This window comes from Schistocerca piceifrons, chromosome 5 (genome assembly GCF_021461385.2).
Source record: "Schistocerca piceifrons isolate TAMUIC-IGC-003096 chromosome 5, iqSchPice1.1, whole genome shotgun sequence".
Classification (NCBI taxonomy): domain Eukaryota; kingdom Metazoa; phylum Arthropoda; class Insecta; order Orthoptera; family Acrididae; genus Schistocerca; species Schistocerca piceifrons.
Genome location: NC_060142.1, coordinates 523,786,115 through 523,804,822, shown reverse-complemented (window position 1 = coordinate 523,804,822; position 18,708 = coordinate 523,786,115). Strand labels below are relative to the sequence as shown.

General features: G+C 35.5%; 1 protein-coding gene across 1 annotated transcript in view; it reads left to right on the top strand.

Annotated features, from left to right (window-relative positions):
* LOC124799122 (semaphorin-1A) overlaps nucleotides 1-17,683 on the top strand; it is a gene marked incomplete at its 5' end in the record, with an annotated part of 341,830 nt that extends 324,147 nt beyond the window's left edge. The window contains 9 exons of the mRNA XM_047262659.1: nucleotides 1,629-1,977; nucleotides 2,867-2,949; nucleotides 3,267-3,495; nucleotides 4,711-4,868; nucleotides 6,653-6,700; nucleotides 7,767-7,844; nucleotides 11,672-11,791; nucleotides 12,063-12,252; nucleotides 14,467-17,683. Of these exons, the coding sequence (XP_047118615.1) occupies nucleotides 1,629-1,977; nucleotides 2,867-2,949; nucleotides 3,267-3,495; nucleotides 4,711-4,868; nucleotides 6,653-6,700; nucleotides 7,767-7,844; nucleotides 11,672-11,791; nucleotides 12,063-12,252; nucleotides 14,467-14,638 (1,427 nt within the window). The remainder of the gene's footprint in view (nucleotides 1-1,628; nucleotides 1,978-2,866; nucleotides 2,950-3,266; nucleotides 3,496-4,710; nucleotides 4,869-6,652; nucleotides 6,701-7,766; nucleotides 7,845-11,671; nucleotides 11,792-12,062; nucleotides 12,253-14,466) is intronic.
* Between the last annotated feature and the right edge of the window lie 1,025 nt (nucleotides 17,684-18,708).

Sequence of the window (18,708 nt, the reverse complement as noted above, 5' to 3'; positions counted from 1 at the left end):
CAGGCAACAGAGCATGCACAATGTCGGCACTAGTACAGTGTATATTCACCTTTCGCAGCAATGCAGGCTGCTATTCTCCCATGGAGACGATCGTAGAGATGCTGGATGTAGTCCTGTGGAACGGCTTGCCATGCCATTTCCACCTGGCGCCTCAGTTGGACCAGCGATCGTGCTGGACGTGCAGACCGCGTGAGACGTCGCTTCATCCAGTCCCAAACATGCTCAATGGGGGACAGATCCGGAGATCTTGCTGGCCAGGGTAGTTGACTTACACCTTCTAGAGCACGTTGGGTGGCACGGGATACATGCGGACGTGCATTGTCCTGTTGGAACAGCAAGTTCCCTTGCCGGTCTAGGAATGGTAGAACGATGGGTTCGATGACGGTTTGGATGTACCGTGCACTATTCAGTGTCCCCTCGACGATCACCAGTGGTGTACGGCCAGTGTAGGAGATCGCTCCCCACACCATGATGCCGGGTGTTGGCCCTGTGTGCCTCGGTCGTATGCAGTCCTGATTGTGGCGCTCACGTGCACGGCGCCAAACACGCATACGACCATCATTGGCACCAAGGCAGAAGCGACTCTCATCGCTGAAGACGACACGTCTCCATTCGTCCCTCCATTCATGCCTGTCGCGACACCACTGGAGGCGGGCTGCACGATGTTGGGGCGTGAGGGGAAGATGGCCTAACGGTGTGCGGGACCGTAGCCCAGCTTCATGGAGACGGTTGCGAATGGTCCTCGCCGATACCCCTGGAGCAACAGTGTCCCTAATTTGCTGGGAAGTGGCGGTGCGGTCCCCTACGGCACTGCGTAGTATCCTACAGTCTTGGCGTGCATCCGTGCATCGCTGCGGTCCGGTCCCAGGTCGACGGGCACGTGCACCTTCCGCCAACCACTGGCGACAACATCGATGTACTGTGGAGACCTCACGCCCCACGTGTTGAGCAATTCGGCGGTACGTCCACCCGGCCTCCCGCATGCCCACTATACGCCCTCACTCAAAGTCCGTCAACTGCACATACGGTTCACGTCCACGCTGTCGCGGCATGCTACCAGTGTTAAAGACTGCGATGGAGCTCCGTATGCCACGGCAAACTGGCTGACACTGACGGCGGCGGTGCACAAATGCTGCGCAGCTAGCGCCATTCGACGGCCAACACCGCGGTTCCTGGTGTGTCCGCTGTGCCATGCGTGTGATCATTGCTTGTACAGCCCTCTCGCAGTGTCCGGAGCAAGTATGGTGGGTCTGACACACCGATGTCAATGTGTTCTTTTTTTCCATTTCCAGGAGTGTGTGTGTGTGTGTGTGTGTGTGTGTGTGTGTGTGTATAAAACAAAGATGAGGTGACTTACTGAACGAAAGCGCTGGCAGGTCGATAGACACACAAACAAACACAAACATACACACAAAATTCAAGCTTTCGCAACAAACTGTTGCCTCATCAGGAAAGAGGGAAGGAGAGGGGAAGACGAAAGGACGCGGGAAAAAAAAAAAAAAAAAAAAATATATATATATATATATATATATATAGTGTGTGTGTGTGTGTGCGCTTTACTCTTTTGAATGTTACTTAAAATATAATTAAAAATATTTTAAGATTATGGATATAAAATTTGTTCACAGAGTCAACAAGTGACATCATTGAAGGAAATTATGGTGGTCAAGTGGAGAAACTCATCTACGGTGTCTTCACGACACCAGTGAACTCTATTGGTGGCTCTGCTGTTTGTGCCTTCAGTATGAAGTCAATACTTGAGTCGTTTGATGGTCCATTTAAAGAGCAGGAAACGATGAACTCAAACTGGTTGGCAGTGCCAAGCCTTAAAGTGCCAGAACCAAGGCCTGGACAATGTGTGAATGACAGTCGTACACTTCCTGATGTGTCTGTCAATTTTGTAAAGTCACATACACTGATGGATGAGGCCGTGCCAGCATTTTTTACTCGGCCAATTCTCATTCGGATCAGCTTACAGTTAGTACTCATTTTATAAACTTGTTGAGTGGTTAATATTAATAGCAGTTATAGTCTTATAATGCAACTGTCTTATTTACCTACTCTTGTCCCATCCCATCTCACCATTCGTCTTCTGTCCAGCTGACATTAGCTTTGCATACTAAATTAGTCACTGATGTGTATAGTATATAAGTTATTTAGAAATTCATTCTGTAGTCTTTCACACCAACATCCGTACAATTTAGTTGAATAAAATGTCAAAAACAAGATGTCTAAAAATAAAAGAAGAAAATAAACGTAATACACTTAAAACAGTTCTGCTTGTAAAAGAAATGGAAGTGGAGCTGATGGTAACAAAAGATGAAGCAGTTCTTAGCTTTGTGATTTATCCTTTATCAGGAAATCATGAGGAGAAGAAAAGGAATAGGTATGAAAGATCAGACATCTGACTGAAAGGCCCACTCAGGAACCCAGGGGTACGGGTGACATTTCAAGTGGTGAGAAGGGATGTCAAACCATACACCGCACTCCAGTGCCCAATGAATGTCTGTTGCTGAATGTCATTCAAATTTCTTCCCATTTACTTAGAACACCTCTCATAACTTTGGTGACCATTGGACTTTTCCCTTCTGCGACAATGTTTATAGTTTTCCATTTCCATCTCTTCCATACTCTATACCCCTTGACATAAAATAAATCAGTAAGAGACATTTTCTCAGTATTTTAAGTGTGTCTATATTTTTATTTTGTTTAATTATATGTGAATATTAGATTAATCTACTAATATCCACAGTAGGCAGAAAATTTATTTATGTGCTGAAGTATGTATTATTGTTTTTATTATTACTCTTTTTTTGCTTCTTGAATATATCCTGCTGTTATGACAGCTAATTGTTATCACCCGCAGGTACAGATTTACAAAAATAGCTGTTGATCAACAAGTCCGAACACCAGATGGGAAAGCGTATGATGTCCTGTTTATAGGAACTGGTAAGTTGGAATAAGATATGCTACCATATTTGAAGTTACTTGTGCCTATATTTTGTGATGTAAACTGATTGCTTAGGATTTGACACTAACCAGTTTTTTTGGCTTCTGATAAGAAACTCATTCCAAATAAAGCAAAATAAGGACAGTATGACACTATAACCTGAATTATCATTTCAGACATTCCTTGTAATTTCTGAGTAATAAAACAATTACAACAGTTAGACCTATACAGTTATGTAAATATGTTCCATGTTATATTGCAGTTTCACTATTAAATGAAAGTGACACTTTATCTAATAAATGAGGACTTTTTTCAGATGATGGCAAAGTGATAAAAGCTTTGAACTCTGCCTCCTTTGATTCATCTGATACTGTAGATAGTGTTGTAATAGAAGAACTGCAAGTGTTGCCACCTGGAGTACCTGTTAAGAACCTGTATGTGGTGCGAATGGATGGGGATGATAGCAAGCTGGTGGTTGTGTCTGATGATGAGATTCTGGCAATTAAGCTTCATCGCTGTGGCTCAGATAAAATAACAAATTGTCGGTAAGTAATAAATAATATTTACAAATTTTTATTTCAGATCTTGCAGGAAAGGTACTGTTATAGTTTTGGCAATCAAAGTTGTAAAGGAAATCGGTGTACAGGATTAAATCTGACATTGCGTTAAGCAGATTCTAAAATTACCCAGTGGAATGTATCACATATGGAACATAAGTGTTTCAGCATACGGACTTAATCATTTTGAACTGCCAGGTTTATTTAACAGTACATCATTGCCAAATACCATTATGTAACACACAATTTCTTGAAATTGCTGTAGTAGCATCCTGCTGACTATTCAGGTGTGAGATACCAGTTAATATGTGATGAGAGTGAATCAGGTATTGTCAGATGAATATGAACCATTGCCTGAGAGTTCACAGGTTGAAGACCAATTTATTAAAATCCTACACAGTTCCATGCATGCGTGGTGCCTAGGTCAATTGTGTTTTAAATTTCTACAATGATAATAGCTACCCTGCTGGAAAACACTGCTACTGATGTCGTAATTAAGTGGCTGTAGATTTAGAATGTTACTGAATGATACATGTTATTAAAGTGGCATGTTTACTAGTGCTCATTTTTCTTTAACAATATCATTGACCCATTAAACAGCTACTGAAATATTTTCATGGGGTGGTTAATGGAGATGGACTTTGTGACATGTTCTTATGTGTGATGATAAGCAAGAAAAAGGTGACCAAATTTAGCAGATTTAAAACAGAAAATTACCCCATATGAGAACATAGGCCTAAATTAGAACATGCTAATTCCTTAAATGGTAGTATCAATGCAAGGAGAGTTACTGAGGTTAATTTCCCAAACTGATAATCAATACATCGATTCTGTTTTATTTTACTACAAAAAATTAGAAATGCTTTAATATGTGCAATTTTGATCTGTTTCTCACTTCTTAGGGCTCATGAATAATATACAATTGCCTGAAATGATATTGTCATATGACAAGAGAAAGACTGTGACCCAACAGCAATAGCGTAAAATGGAATGAGGCACCATTTCTTAAAAATGAACTGTTGTTTATTATTGTAGCCTGTTTTTATGTGTACTGATAAAAACTGTTACACAGCGAGCTGTTTTTATCTACTATTTATTTAGGATCTGTTTTTCTGTCTTATGACAACTACCTTTGTGGGTATGTTTAAAAAAAGTGTGTAACCATGAACTGGTTTAGCTATGAAACAAAATTTTTGTTTTCAGAGAATGTGTGTCCTTGCAAGATCCTTACTGTGCATGGGACAATGTAGAATTAAAATGCACAGCTGTAGGTTCACCAGACTGGAGTGCTGGAAAAAAACGCTTTATTCAGAACATTTCACTCGGTGAACATAAAGCTTGTGGTGGACGTCCACAAACAGGTAATTCATGACTTTTGTATTGATTTCTCTTGTGATACATGAAATCTTACTTCTGCAAGTAATATGTGATTTATCACAAGAATTTTCTGTTATTGTATATAGTAGTCTAAAAGCAAATGATAAAGGTGAATTAACTGTTACTTTCCACCAATGCTGTTATTTCAGCAAATAGCCCCAGAGCATCTAGGTTACGTAAGACCTCCTGGTAGAAATTCTTTTTATATCTTGTATCATATAGCATAAACAGAATTTTTATTATTTTATTACCATTTCTCCCTCTGGATCTTGTAAGAGCATCATTTGCTGTCTGTGCTTCTCTTATGCCTCAAGCCCTATGTTTTCACCCCCATCATCAGTACCTGTGATTAGCTCTGTAAAGGCAAGCTGTCTTTTGCAGAGCTTACTGAAGACATAAAATCATATACAATACATCCTGTCTGTCCTTTGCAACTGAAGCCGAGAATAATCCAAATACAGTAATTCAAGCGTCTTAGTTTTATATTAATGGCTAAGGTAATGACTGAAGACCAGTCATGACATGGTTGCAGTTATTTCTGGAAATCTCTGAAGATCAGTAGGTCAGTCAGATAAGAATGAAAATTATGCAGCACAAGGAACTCCAAAACTATTTTTAAAAATATAATTGATAAGCCTAACTTAGCTTACATGGAGATCTGTAATTTGAAGAAATTCCTGCTAACATATAGGTTGTTTCAGAACCTCCTCAATCTGTTTCTCCTTTTCCTTTCGTCTTGTACTGCAGATGTGTTCTTGGTGAATACAGTTTTCAGTGATGACTATCAGTAACAATTTTTTGGTATCTTGCTTAGAATCATATTAATGCAACAAGTTTCAAAGTATTCAAAATATCTGAATGTCAGACAGCTATGGCAATTCAAAATCATTTCACTTTAGTATTGCTGTAGTTATCTGAAGATAAAGATTTTCACCTTGAAATATGTTTAATTAATAAGATCTAAAAAAGCTGCGAGTGAGTTTTGACCAGTAGTGGCTAAAATAAAACATATTTATAAATGTTAACATGCAGTCAGGTTAAAAATACAGTCAACAGACAGAAGTAATTTTATACTTTAGTCTTCTGTATTCTACAAGTCTGGTGGTTAGCCATGACATACCATGTCTTGCAGTGACTTCTACCACACTGTTATTCAGCTGGTTCATCACCAATTTTCAGGTTCACTTGTGGGTTCAGCTGCTTTGTCCATGCCTTTCAGGTTCATATACTCACTGTTATGTTAATCAGTTATTCTTGCATATCTCTTGTACCAATGAATAGGAGTAAATACTGTCACAAATCTTCTCATCTGTCCTGATCCTCTTCTTCATTCATCTCTTTCTGTCTTAAGAGAAATGACTGATCTCCCCCTTATTGTCTGATTTCAGGTAAGTGAACACACTTTCTTTATTTATTTTAGAATAGTTTACAGCCTTAAGATCAAGACTGAAATATTAGAAATAATCCCTTTTTAAGAAAGAATTTGAGACATGATTTGTTGATAAGATGATGCTTTCTGCAATGGCTTCAGAACTGTAGCAGGAATTCATATCCTGTACTTCTGCATAGAGATAGAACGTATTTTAGGCTGACAATAGAGTTGTGGTTAAAATTTAGCACTAGGCTTCTAGTGCAGTAAGTTACATACAGCATAAAATAAGTAGAAATATTTTAAAAATGCATGACATAACAAAAAGGAATTTCGAAACCAGTAAGTGTAGTGCATTGCTTCCTCTGCGCTGAGTATGCAACCCGCTTTTCCTTACAGAAATCGTTGCTTCTCCTGTACCAACTCAGCCGACGACAAAATCTAGTGGTAAGTTGTGCTTTACTTTAAGCTTCAATGCTCTGGTATGTTTACAATTAACAATTTTATTTAGTGAAATGCTGCATGTTTCTAAGGCATGAACTATAGCCTCTCTGTAGACACATAACATTAGATTAAGGATGAGCTGCATAGTAACACTACCTATCAGTTTATTTACTACTATTCTGATTTAAGTGCAGACCTTAAGTCTTTTGAGAATATTTCTTGCTGTCTGTTATGAAAATGTATTGTCTGCTTTTGTAATATTGCAATTTTTCAGAATCAAAATAATATTTTGTAGTATTTTCTGTCTGAACTGCCTTGCGCTAATTTTTCAGTTTATTTTCAAAGGTTTCAAAGCATCTGTTATGTCCTTGTTTAGTATTACTTTTAGTACTACATATGACGAAGATCATGATATATTATTTTATACTCAATAGAGCAACCACTTGTGCAACGTGTATCTGACTTGAAACAGACTAAAAAGAAGTTACTGTTATTTGGATTTTACTTTTAAGAAGAACCAGCTATTTTACAAAAAGAACTTCTTTTTTTTAGTTAGTCTTCATACAGACGGGATTAACACTAACTTGGAGTGTTTATCCACAGTTCCATTTTCCATGAAAGGAGAACTTAAAAAAAGAGAGTAACTTCTTTCATCTGTTGCATGTTTCCTTTAGATTACTCACTTAACTTGTTTTTAGGCAAATTGATCTCTTGTGTCACTTGCTCATAGTATTTGCTTCTTTATTTGCATTTTATGTCAGTGTGTTATGTAATATTAATCAGATTTTTTTCTAAATTAGCTTATTTCTTATGGGCTTATTTCATTATATTTAAGAAAGTTTATGTTCTTATTCAATACATTTGGATATATCTTATTGATTTCAACTGGAAAATGTAGTTACTGTATTTCTTGTGTACCATAATGTTTCACATAATTTTTCGTTTAATAGGGATAGCTATCATTTTTAAAGTTGTGTTAACTTAATTTGCCCTGTATTGGCTTTAGAAAAATTTTTATTTGCTGGTAAGCAGTACTGTTACTTTAAGTTTCTGTGATTGGTCATGGCAGATGAGGGCACAACGTGTCCACCCTGTTCGTGTGTGTGTCCCAGCAGTAGCTCTGCAGAAAGGCTGGACGCAGCCGCTGGTCAGTGCACAAATTGTCTCTCACTCAGCTTACAGCTGGTGTCTGGGCTGGAGCTATCTAACATTTTTGATATGCTAATTAACTATACTTCATGCAGGTCAAGGGCACACAGAAAGTGTAATATCCAAGAAAGAATGTTTGTCGATTTTCTCCTGTCTCCATTTCTAAGTAGTGCTGCCACATTCTTTGTGATAAGGGCATTGATTAAAAATTTGTAGTCCACAATTGTAAATACTTAAAAAATTAGACATTGGCAATAAAATAATAAATCCCACTTGTATTTTCAGTGCTGACTGAGAAATTATAGAAAATCAGATAACATTTTTACAGGCATAGTTAGCGATAATAACTAATTAACTAATTGAACATACACCAGCAGCGCAAAAATAACTGGTGCTGTTGTTAATTTCTACAATATGTTATCCATATAATAATGAAAACATTAGTAGTTACATTCTACCAAAACATATGCAGTTCATTAGGAAAAAAGAATTTGCTTTTCCTTGGAGCAAGAGATGCTGAAATATACCGATAGTTCTACTTTTTGCATTCTTGTTCAATTTTAATACCATTAATATATTTTCTTCATGTGCATACAGTATTTACACTCCTGTTGCAGTTCACACTACTGTTCAGTGAGGTATGCAACTGTTATTCTCACATAAGAGAGAACATTTCAAGGCATTTTGATCACATTACTGACAGTTCTGGCTGACTGCTGTAGAGTTTGCTGGATACACTTAATACCATTTATATGGCTGCGGGGTACACTTAAAAATAGGTACATAATTGCTATTATCAAGTGTGATTCGTTTAGAAGGCCAGCTTTAAATGTTCACAATGTAGGAAGTGTTTGTTGCTATAACCCCATAAGAAGCATTTTTATTCCAGAAAGTTCTTATTTCCTTATTGGAAATAAACATTTGTTACTAAGGTGTAGCTTGTTTGTTGGTTGTAACCATCACAATAGAACTATCCTGTAGACATAACTAAAGTATTCCCAGTGGTATGCTTCACATACTCGCAGAAATTATCAATATTCCTAATGTTTGCGTAGACCAGCCACACCCTCATAGAGGAAGTGAATTTATATTGTCTCTTGTGCAGTCTCAAAGCCTATCCTGGCCTTAAAGAGTGCATACATAGTGTTTGTTATTGACACTGTTGTCCAGCCCTTGAGTATCATATGATTAACAGCTTTGAGAAGCCCCTCAAACAAAATGGCCTCTCAGGCCCCATCACTTGACAAAACCTTGTTCATTCGTATACACTCTGTTGCTGGGGTAAATACAAGTTTTTCATTACTTTTATTTCTTCTTAAGGTGTTAACACCAACTTAAGACAAGCTAGGGAACTAGTCCATGTCCAGGCTGTTACTTTCTTTTGGACATACTGAATAGAATTTACCCGTTACAGCCGGAAACAACAATTGATAGAGTGAAAGACTTTCACAAAGCTATTTTTGCTATTGTCAGAACCATCTTTGCTTCGTTCATCAAAAGTCTTATCATTTCACTGTGCTCAGATAGTATAGCTACTATCAACAGAGATTCTATATAGCACATGGAAAATAGGATGAAAGTTTAAGAAAAGTTGAAGTTTCCTATCTGTGTTTAAATCACACTTCACATGACATTGCCTTTTGTCACACACGTATGCTAGAATGCAGGTGATATAGACTATCCATTTCAGATTCCTCTCTGTATCTACTCTTTTATCATTCGTTGAATAATTGTCTTGAATTTGAGTTTTCCAAAGAAGAGGAAAACATTAAATTATATTAAATAATTAATTTTGCAGTGGTGGTGAGAAACATCTAGTATAATATGTGAAAAACTAGTTGTGGAGGATGAGCATTACTTTACTAAATATAGTAATCTTCTGTGACATGCATCTCTGCAAACTACATTTGAAAGTTGGCTTTATGCTATCATTCCTTATGCAAAGGAATTGAAGTAAATAACAGGTCAACTGAATTTCAATATGATGTAAATGGGGTAGTGGTTACACTGTCCATATGTATGATAGTAACAGTCAGAGGGAAAAAAATAAAAATAAATAAATAAATAAATAAATAAAAACTTCACAAAAGAAAATTTAGAAGTTTTAGGTGAAATAATTTCCTGAAAATTGTATTTGGGATGGTCAGTCTATATATAGTACAATGTACACTATCATTTGCCAAAATATTAAGAAATTAATGTTCCAATGTCCTTTTGGATAAGTGTGCAGCTAGTGGAGATAATAAACACTAAATTTTGTACTTTCCAAGTTCCCTCACTCTGGAACGGGATCTGCCAGCCATCTATATTGCTTTGGTAAAGCTGTATGATCACATTACTTTCAAATTTCTAACTGCATGTGAATTCTATTTTCATTCTTATGCATGTCTGCAGTTTTCATATCTATTACATACTTTGCTTGAAATGCGTGTATTCACTAAACATATTGCACTTCACAGACTAATATTGTAAAGTCAGCTGGAAAATGCTTATGTACATAGTGTTTGCCCTTATAACATATTTGTAAGGTTTTACTCACACAATTTGCCAATGTTTCTGAATACCCATAAAAACCATATTCCTGTATTTAAATTTCTGAAATCTTCATGATGTACATGATCCATTTTGTTGAACATTGCACAGAATAGTTTTGGCTAGTAAACATATAAGTGTTTGCTCCACAGTAAGCCATTTCTTTTAAATCAAAATGAAGTTCAATATTTAGTGAGGTCATACATTTAATTTTGGTTATATGACATGCAGAGAGATTTTAAACATTGCATTATACTAGCTGTCTACAAACAAGTGCCACTTGGGTTTCCGAGCTGAAATTGGTTTTTGAAGTTCTGTTTTTTATGGATCTTAACATACTTTGTAGAAATTTCCCATCCCAAAATTATTATAAGCTGTTGCTTAAAGAATACACACCATGCATTATGGAAAAAATATATTCAGTACTAAACACCCAAGGAAAGTAAATTAGACATATTCTCAAACATCAGACTGTCTCTGCACAGTGACAATACATTCATAAGATAAAAATATTCAATTCACGCTTTTTTAAATCACCAATTTTGTGTATTTGAGCTCTGTTTTAAGAACATGATTCTGTTTACTGGTAAATCATCATTTACACTCAATTCATATTAAAACTACAAAATGTGCTCAGAATCAGTCCAGTGTCACCATCTGATTATCTGCAACAAATCTTTGCCTTGTAATTGAAAATTGTAGCTAGTCTATTAGTAATATTTGCAAGTACTATCACGATAATACAGTATTCAAATCTCTGTGTTCTTTTCTGGTTACTGTATGATAGATCATACTGCTTTATATCAGAAAACTGTTGACTGCTGTTGTCACTGGTGTAATAATTAAGAGATCACAGTTTTTCATAAAATGTGGGAAAAATCATCTTATTCTCTCTGGAGTCAAATCAGTCACTGAAGATATAAACAAAAAAAATTTACATCTTCTTTGACAGAACAATTGTTTTCTCTTCATGTATGTCATCTGACCAAAACTTTTCACAAGCTGAAATACTAATATCACATGTCCTGTTCTCTGCCTTTGTTGTTTAGTTCCACACTCACGTAGTTTGCTTAAAGATGGGATCACTGATTATTTAAAAAACTAAAAAGAAATTTTTTGGTATATAAGAAGATATTTGTGGTACATGCTGTTGTGCTTTAAAGTGGTACAGGATTTGGTTGCTATAAGAGGATAATACTGTTCCATAATACAGTAGAAGGCAACTTTTTTTTAAATGAACAGTGTCCCAATCTTTATGGTGTGTTTCTTAACCTGCGTGTTCACCTCTGGCAGGCGATCCCGTTCATTCAATCCACCAGGCTGAATTTGAACCTGAAATTGACAACGAGATTGTTATTGGAGTAGATGACAGCAACGTCATTCCTAATACCCTGGCTGAAATAAATCATGCAGGTATGTTTCCAAGAAAACTGTAGAAAATATTGTATGCTGTGTAATGTAATCAGATATGATTTGTTAGGTTCTCTGAGCCATTTTTTGAGGAGGGACTTCATTAATTTGTACGACTAGCTGTAATGTTTTTCCTAATTATATACCAGTGAATTGGGACGTAATCAAAGGACTTTCTGTGTTGCGAGTAGTTTTTTTTCCATATACTCAGAATGATTACTGAAGGTGTGATGATATGAGCTTCACAATTGATGATTTATCGTACCTTTTCCAGGTTCAAAGCTGCCTTCCTCCCAGGAAAAGTTGCCTATTTATACAGCGGAGACTCTGACTATTGCTATAGTTACATCATGCCTTGGAGCTCTAGTTGTTGGCTTCATCTCTGGATTTCTTTTTTCTCGGCGATGCAGGGGAGAGGATTACACAGATATGCCTTTTCCAGATCAACGCCATCAGCTAAATAGGTAGGCTAGTCGCTACCCTATCTCATTTCCCTAATAAGAACTTCACTCTATTTTCAGTCTATGTTGTTTTCATTTGTAGCACGTTCTTTATACTTCACAATTATTGCAGATGATAATCAAAACTTTAGAAACTAGTCATTAAATGAAAGTTCAGACTATTTGTAAGATAGAAACAGCTGTATTCATCAAAACAGCTGCTGGTATTTTAGTAGAAGATACTAGTGGAAAAAGCTAACAGGCTCTCAAGCTTTTGGAACCATAGGCCACTGCTTGAGACAAGGAGACAGGGAAAAATATTCAAAGCAAATGGCCATTTTTGACTTTTCAGAACTGTCCTTGTATATTATTTTCTCTGGCTTCCAGTAAAAGATATCTGGTTCCAAAAGACTGAGGATATGTTAACTTTACATGTGACTGTCTGCCCTTCTTCCTCCATTTTATCAGTAAATACAGCTATTTGACATATATTAATAGTAGCACTAAGCAACTTGAGGTTTCTTGCAGAAATTTTCTTTTGCAAAATTAATATTTTTTAAACAATGGGAAATCTAGGATGAAATAATGACAGTATTATGAAAAGGATATGTTGTTACTCAGAACACTGAGTCACAGAAAGGCACAGCAAAACTGCTATATATTTGAGATTTTGGCCAAAAGGCTGTGCTATAAAGTGGAAAACATACACACATTTACACAAACACAGCTCACACCCACATGGCCACTGTCAGTAGCCACTGAGACTTACGTGTGTGTGAGTTGTGCTCATGTAAATATTTGTGTGTTTTTGCACTTTAGAGGAAGGCCTTTTTGCCAAAAGCTCAAAATATATAGCAATTTTTTGTTGTGCCTGTCTGTGTCTCAGTGTCTGCTCTATATGGTGAGTGACAAGCTATCCTTTTCATAATATTATTGGTAATATATCTGTAAAACATTTGTAAATCATAAAACTGGACTTGGAATATAATGAACCATCAGTCTGCCATGCAGTGAATACCGAAACAGAAAATAAACTTGGTTTTCATTGAATGTAACTGTCTTTTTCCATTTACTTTTGTTTGTTCATATGTACTTATTGAATTCTCTGTTATTATGATACTCTGTAGTTTCTGAATTGTTTACTTTTATTTTCCCAACAGAAGAAGTAAACTTATATTTCAGTATAAGATGATCTTTTTATAATCATAACAGGTAGAACTTATAGTGAGACAGAAATCTTGATATTTTCTATTTCACACACAATTTTTCATTTTCAAATTACAATTTTGGTTGCGTTATCTAAATGCATGCTGACTGGAACATTATCCTGTTTTAAAAGTGAAATCTGGAAATGATGTAAAATGAGTGAACTATGCACTGCAATCACTGATAAAATATTGTGTGGCTGAAACTTTTCTTTCTAAAATGATTATGAAGCTGTTAGTGATAGACAGCTAACAACTGTTTCATACTACACCCTCAGATCCTGTGCTGGTTTCAGCTCTTCTGCAATACGAAGACCTTACAGATGAGACTAACAAGCACAGGGAGCGGAAGAAATGTGATAACAGAAATTTGGGAAGGACAGCATACAACAATGTAAGGAAAGTTATAAACACAGAATTTCCTTCGTCCGATAAATTACTATCTGATTACAGTATCAGCACGGTTCAGAGCATTTAAGTAGCGTAGTTCAATGGGTGTTCGTCATAGTTTGTTGAATAGAAGACTGTTTATTTTTTGCATCCTATATGTTGTCAAATACTTGTTGAGGACCTACATATTTTTGCTTATTATTCACAATATTGTGAACTATGTATGTCAGTATGTATACAAAACATGACTGACGTCATAAACTTTCACAAAATTGTTCTCAGTATTTATCACCAGAGTAGTTAAACTGCATCAGTGCACAGTTCACTCAGACAATAGATGATTAATTTCTAATATGTAGGCACTTTGTCGTTTTTACAGTCTCTCTCTCTCTCTCTCTCTCTCTCTCTCTCTCTCTCTCTCTCTCCATAAATGCTTGGCTTTACTTTCTTCAGTAGCCTGCAGTGTTCTTCATGTTATAGGAACTGTGGATTAAAATGTAGAAGCAGTAAAATCGCCATTTGCTAAAGATGTAAAGGAGATATCTCATTCTATGTAGCCCCTACAACATCTGCATGTTGAGGAAGCATGCTTGAACATTTGTAATTATCTTGCTAGTAAACTAATCAGATGTATTATTTTCAGGCTCACTGAGGCTGGTCTGAATGCAGACTCACCCTATCTTCCACCCTGTGCCAATAACAAGGCAGCCATAAATCTTGTGCTCAATGTCCCACCAAAGAATGCAAATGGAAAAAATGCCAACTCTTCAGCTGAAAACAAACCAATACAGAAAGTAAAAAAGACATACATTTAGCAGAAATCTTTGGTATCTGTTTTGGTGCAGACCCATGCCACTAGAGTAACCAAGACTCTATTGAGAAATGTCCTCAAGAAAGTTAAAAAGATGTAGACTTCTGTAATTGAGAGCACCATTTTCCATAGTAATACAGAACAATATGAAATAAATACTACAGAAGAAGTCTTTGTTACACAAAAAAGTGTATAGTGATCTGTGATCAGTTTCTGCTAGTGGTGATTGTGGTTGTGGGAACAGATGTGCGATTTTTTTTAAAGATGAACTTGACAAAGCAGGAAATGAAGACTAGTTTTTAGAATTGATCAGTGGCACTATTATCCTAGAGATGAATTGCAAGAAACTTAACAAAGGCAGCTATTTGTAGGAGGTTATAAAAGCAAGTTCATGATTTACCTACATTGTTCTAAATTAGCTACTCTAATGTCAGATGGAAGTTTAATACATTCCACTCAGAATCACAGAGCTTTTGTAGCAAAGATTGCCTTACATGTATGTGGTATGGTAAATTATGAAACTTTCATATGTTGCATCTAAGTGACTCTAATAGGAGTGCTTAAACGTCGGTGCTGAATAGTCAGCAGATAAAAACTTTGTGCTTTCTAAAATAGGCACATTGATAACCAAGAGTGTAAAATCTTAAGACATGGAGTCAGGTGTATAAAATGCAGAGTTTCAGAAACCTGCCACAAACTATAATTTTTGTGAAGCACTACCCAATAGAATTTAGATAAGAAAAGCTCAGAATTATGTATATTTCAGTGCAGTGAATACTCTGTTAGACTTGAAAATGGGACATTTTATTCTCCTGACTGCATCACGTTAAACAAATGTCAACCCACCCAAAACTTCCAGTATTGTTTAATGTGCATATAGTTTAATCCGGCCTGTACAAATTAGTGCTAAGAATCTCTGTTTCATGTATTAGTTCAATCTCCATGCTACATGTGCTACATTATAAATGTGAAAAGACTGAGAGCTGGAAAATATTTGTATATAATTGAATGTACATATTTAAGTGACACATTGTTAATATTACATTAATAAGAATCCAGTGGCACTGATTCTGTGAGAAACCATCAGTGTGTGTTTTGAGGCTTTTGTGTCAGCACTTTGAGGCAATGTCTTTGCCAGCAGAACTTAGAAAAGGCATCAAAAAGAATCTTTTCAAGGATTGTGCATGCCAGAAATGATGATTTCGTGCATGCATGAGAGATTTTTGGTCAGATATCCTTAACTCATTGCAGTATATTTGTAAACAACCTGACAATATGAAGTTAATGATATGCAATGTTTTGGCGCAATTGTGTGGATATTTTTATATAACTGTATGTTATTATGATTGTTAAGTTGAAGAAAATAATAATATGAGACCATATTGTCAATATTTTGATTCATATAGAACACTTTAAATTTGCTTCATTGTGCATAGAATTATCATTGCGGCAAGTGGAAGAAAAATCAGCTCAGTTTTGGATAGTAATAGTTTCTTTTACTATCAGTTTATATTGGTCAAATATGGCAGAAAATCTTTCCCTCATATTGCATTTGACACATCTGTTACAATTTTTCTACACTTGTTTGTAAGTTTTATTTTACATGTCAGAGGGTAGTTAATAAGTAGATATACTTTTCTCAAGTTTTGGATTTTGCAATAATCTCACTGAAATCATGTAAGCAATTCCTGTGTGGAATGATGTATATGAAATACAACTTTGATAATGTACTGAGAACCTCATTGCCATCAGCAGTGTTAAGTTTTATTAAGAGTCAGGAACCATTGCTGACAGCAATAAATTAGTGCTTATATTTTTGTGCCTATTCCGTGATGGCTTTTTAAATGCCAGTAAATGTCATATAATATAGTGTCGGAAATCTTTTTATGGGTGTATGGTTTCTTAGTGGTTAACAGTTCTTTATTTTTAAATGATGAAAACTCTTAAGCTCGTAAGTGGGCAAGAGAGACGAACACAACTGCAGCAGTTAAACTCGTAGAATATTAAATTTCAGTTAAGGTATGATACAGGTATAATTGTTTTGTAATTTGATTATTGTCAAATGAGACTCTACCATAACTTGTCACACATACTTCTGAGACCTCAGTAAACACTTCAACTAACACTGTAATGCTTTCTGTGCTTTATTATTATGGCTATTGTGACTGTAGAAGGGAATAAGATAACCTACTCCAGAACTGTTTTACTAAAGTTTTGAATTTTGATTTTATTCATATTTTTGGCTGGGTTGGTGAACTTCATTTCCTGCTTGTAAACTTCATAAAGTGACTTTTAAAAAATGTGAGCCCTGTTTGATAACCTGTGTTAATGTGATCACAAGAAACTTGCATAAGTGACAGCTGACATTGTTACATAATAATTCAATATGAACCTTAGTGAGTGAGATATTGAATATGTCTAGCCACAAATTTGAAATCTTGAGAGTATAACTTACTGAAATAAGTGTTTAGCTCACATCATTTACATTACGACATAAGATGTATTTAAATCATTTATTGTTCGATATTTGGAAAATGGATGACTAGTTAATATGATATGTTTCACTTCATAAACATTCTGGAAGCAGGTTATCTTCACGTAGTATTAAGTGATATTACAACACAAGCTTTATGCCACATACTTGTTATATCACAGCTGGTATTTCTATTTTCATTAGTCATACTATTATGTTTTGATTCAATGCAGATATTTGTTTATACAAAAATTTCTTTTAAATAACTTAATCTGCAGTAAACATAGAACTAAATTATAAGAATAAGTCATAATTCTGTCATAAAATAGCAGATCTTGTGATTGTGGTACAGTCAAATCGCACAGACATGAAATAAGTATTTCTTGGTTTGAAGACAGATCAGGATTACAGAAAATGTGCACAGTAAGAAATAAAATATGCAGAATGAGAAGTTTGTTTACATTATATCGGTAGTTAAGATGCTGAAACAGTATATATTCTAAAAAAATACAACTCATGTATCTTATAACTGTAAAAAGTCTTGTTTTTGATATTAAAATATAAATTTAAAAAACAGTGGTTTGTGGCTGATTAAGATCCAGTGGAGATTTCATTGCTGAGTTTTTTTAATGTGCAAGACAATGAAGTGATTTGCAGAGTATAATTAACAGATTATGATGTAAACATTCTAAATAATTCCTCTGATTTTTACCTGGAATTCACTGAGAAATACTTTCCTTTGAGCAGTGTATAAAATGCCCATCTCTTTGAAAAGTCTTGGTGACAAATTTCAGACTAAGATTTAAATAAAACTTGCTTATATTTAGAACTTTCCTGGCACAGATATTCAATACTATTTCTATTTTCCTATGCTTAATACTTACATTAAATTAAAACAAAATGATGATTGGTCAGATGTGTAGCAAAACTGTATTAATTTGAGGTTTTGTATATGAATGTTATAACAATATTGCAATTTATTAAATTTATATGAAGGAGAATGAAAATGAATAAAACAAACTATCTTTGACTGATCAGTGTTCAGTGTGCTGAAAAAGAAGTACCAAACCAATCACATCTTCCTATGAAGAATTAGGAGCCTTTATCATTACATACATGTCTTCATAAAAAGGTGAGTGTCAAAATTAGGTTTATTACATATATACAAAAGTGTCAACCTTGCAGAACAACAAAGAGAAATATTACACTGTTTACAGATATTTATCCAGTGTAAATGCATGAGCATCTTCTATATTTGTAGAGTTTAATACTGAAGCTGATAGTACTTGAGACTGAACAGGTACATTTGCTTCCTAGACACTGAGCAAATGGTTCAAAGTGTACAGAGGGCAAGTTAAAAATATTGAATTGTTCTAACTTCCAATACAACCTCTGACAATCAAGTTAAGTGAACAGTCCTGCAACATTAATGTAGATGATCTATGAACTATAGTTACCTTACTGTACTTTGAAATAGTCACCTCCCACAACTATGCACCACTGAGTTCTGCAATACATGTCCTGGAAACTTTGCATGAAATCTTCCTTTGGGATGGTGTTCAAAAGCTGCGTCATGTTTTGTTGGATGTCAGGAATATCAT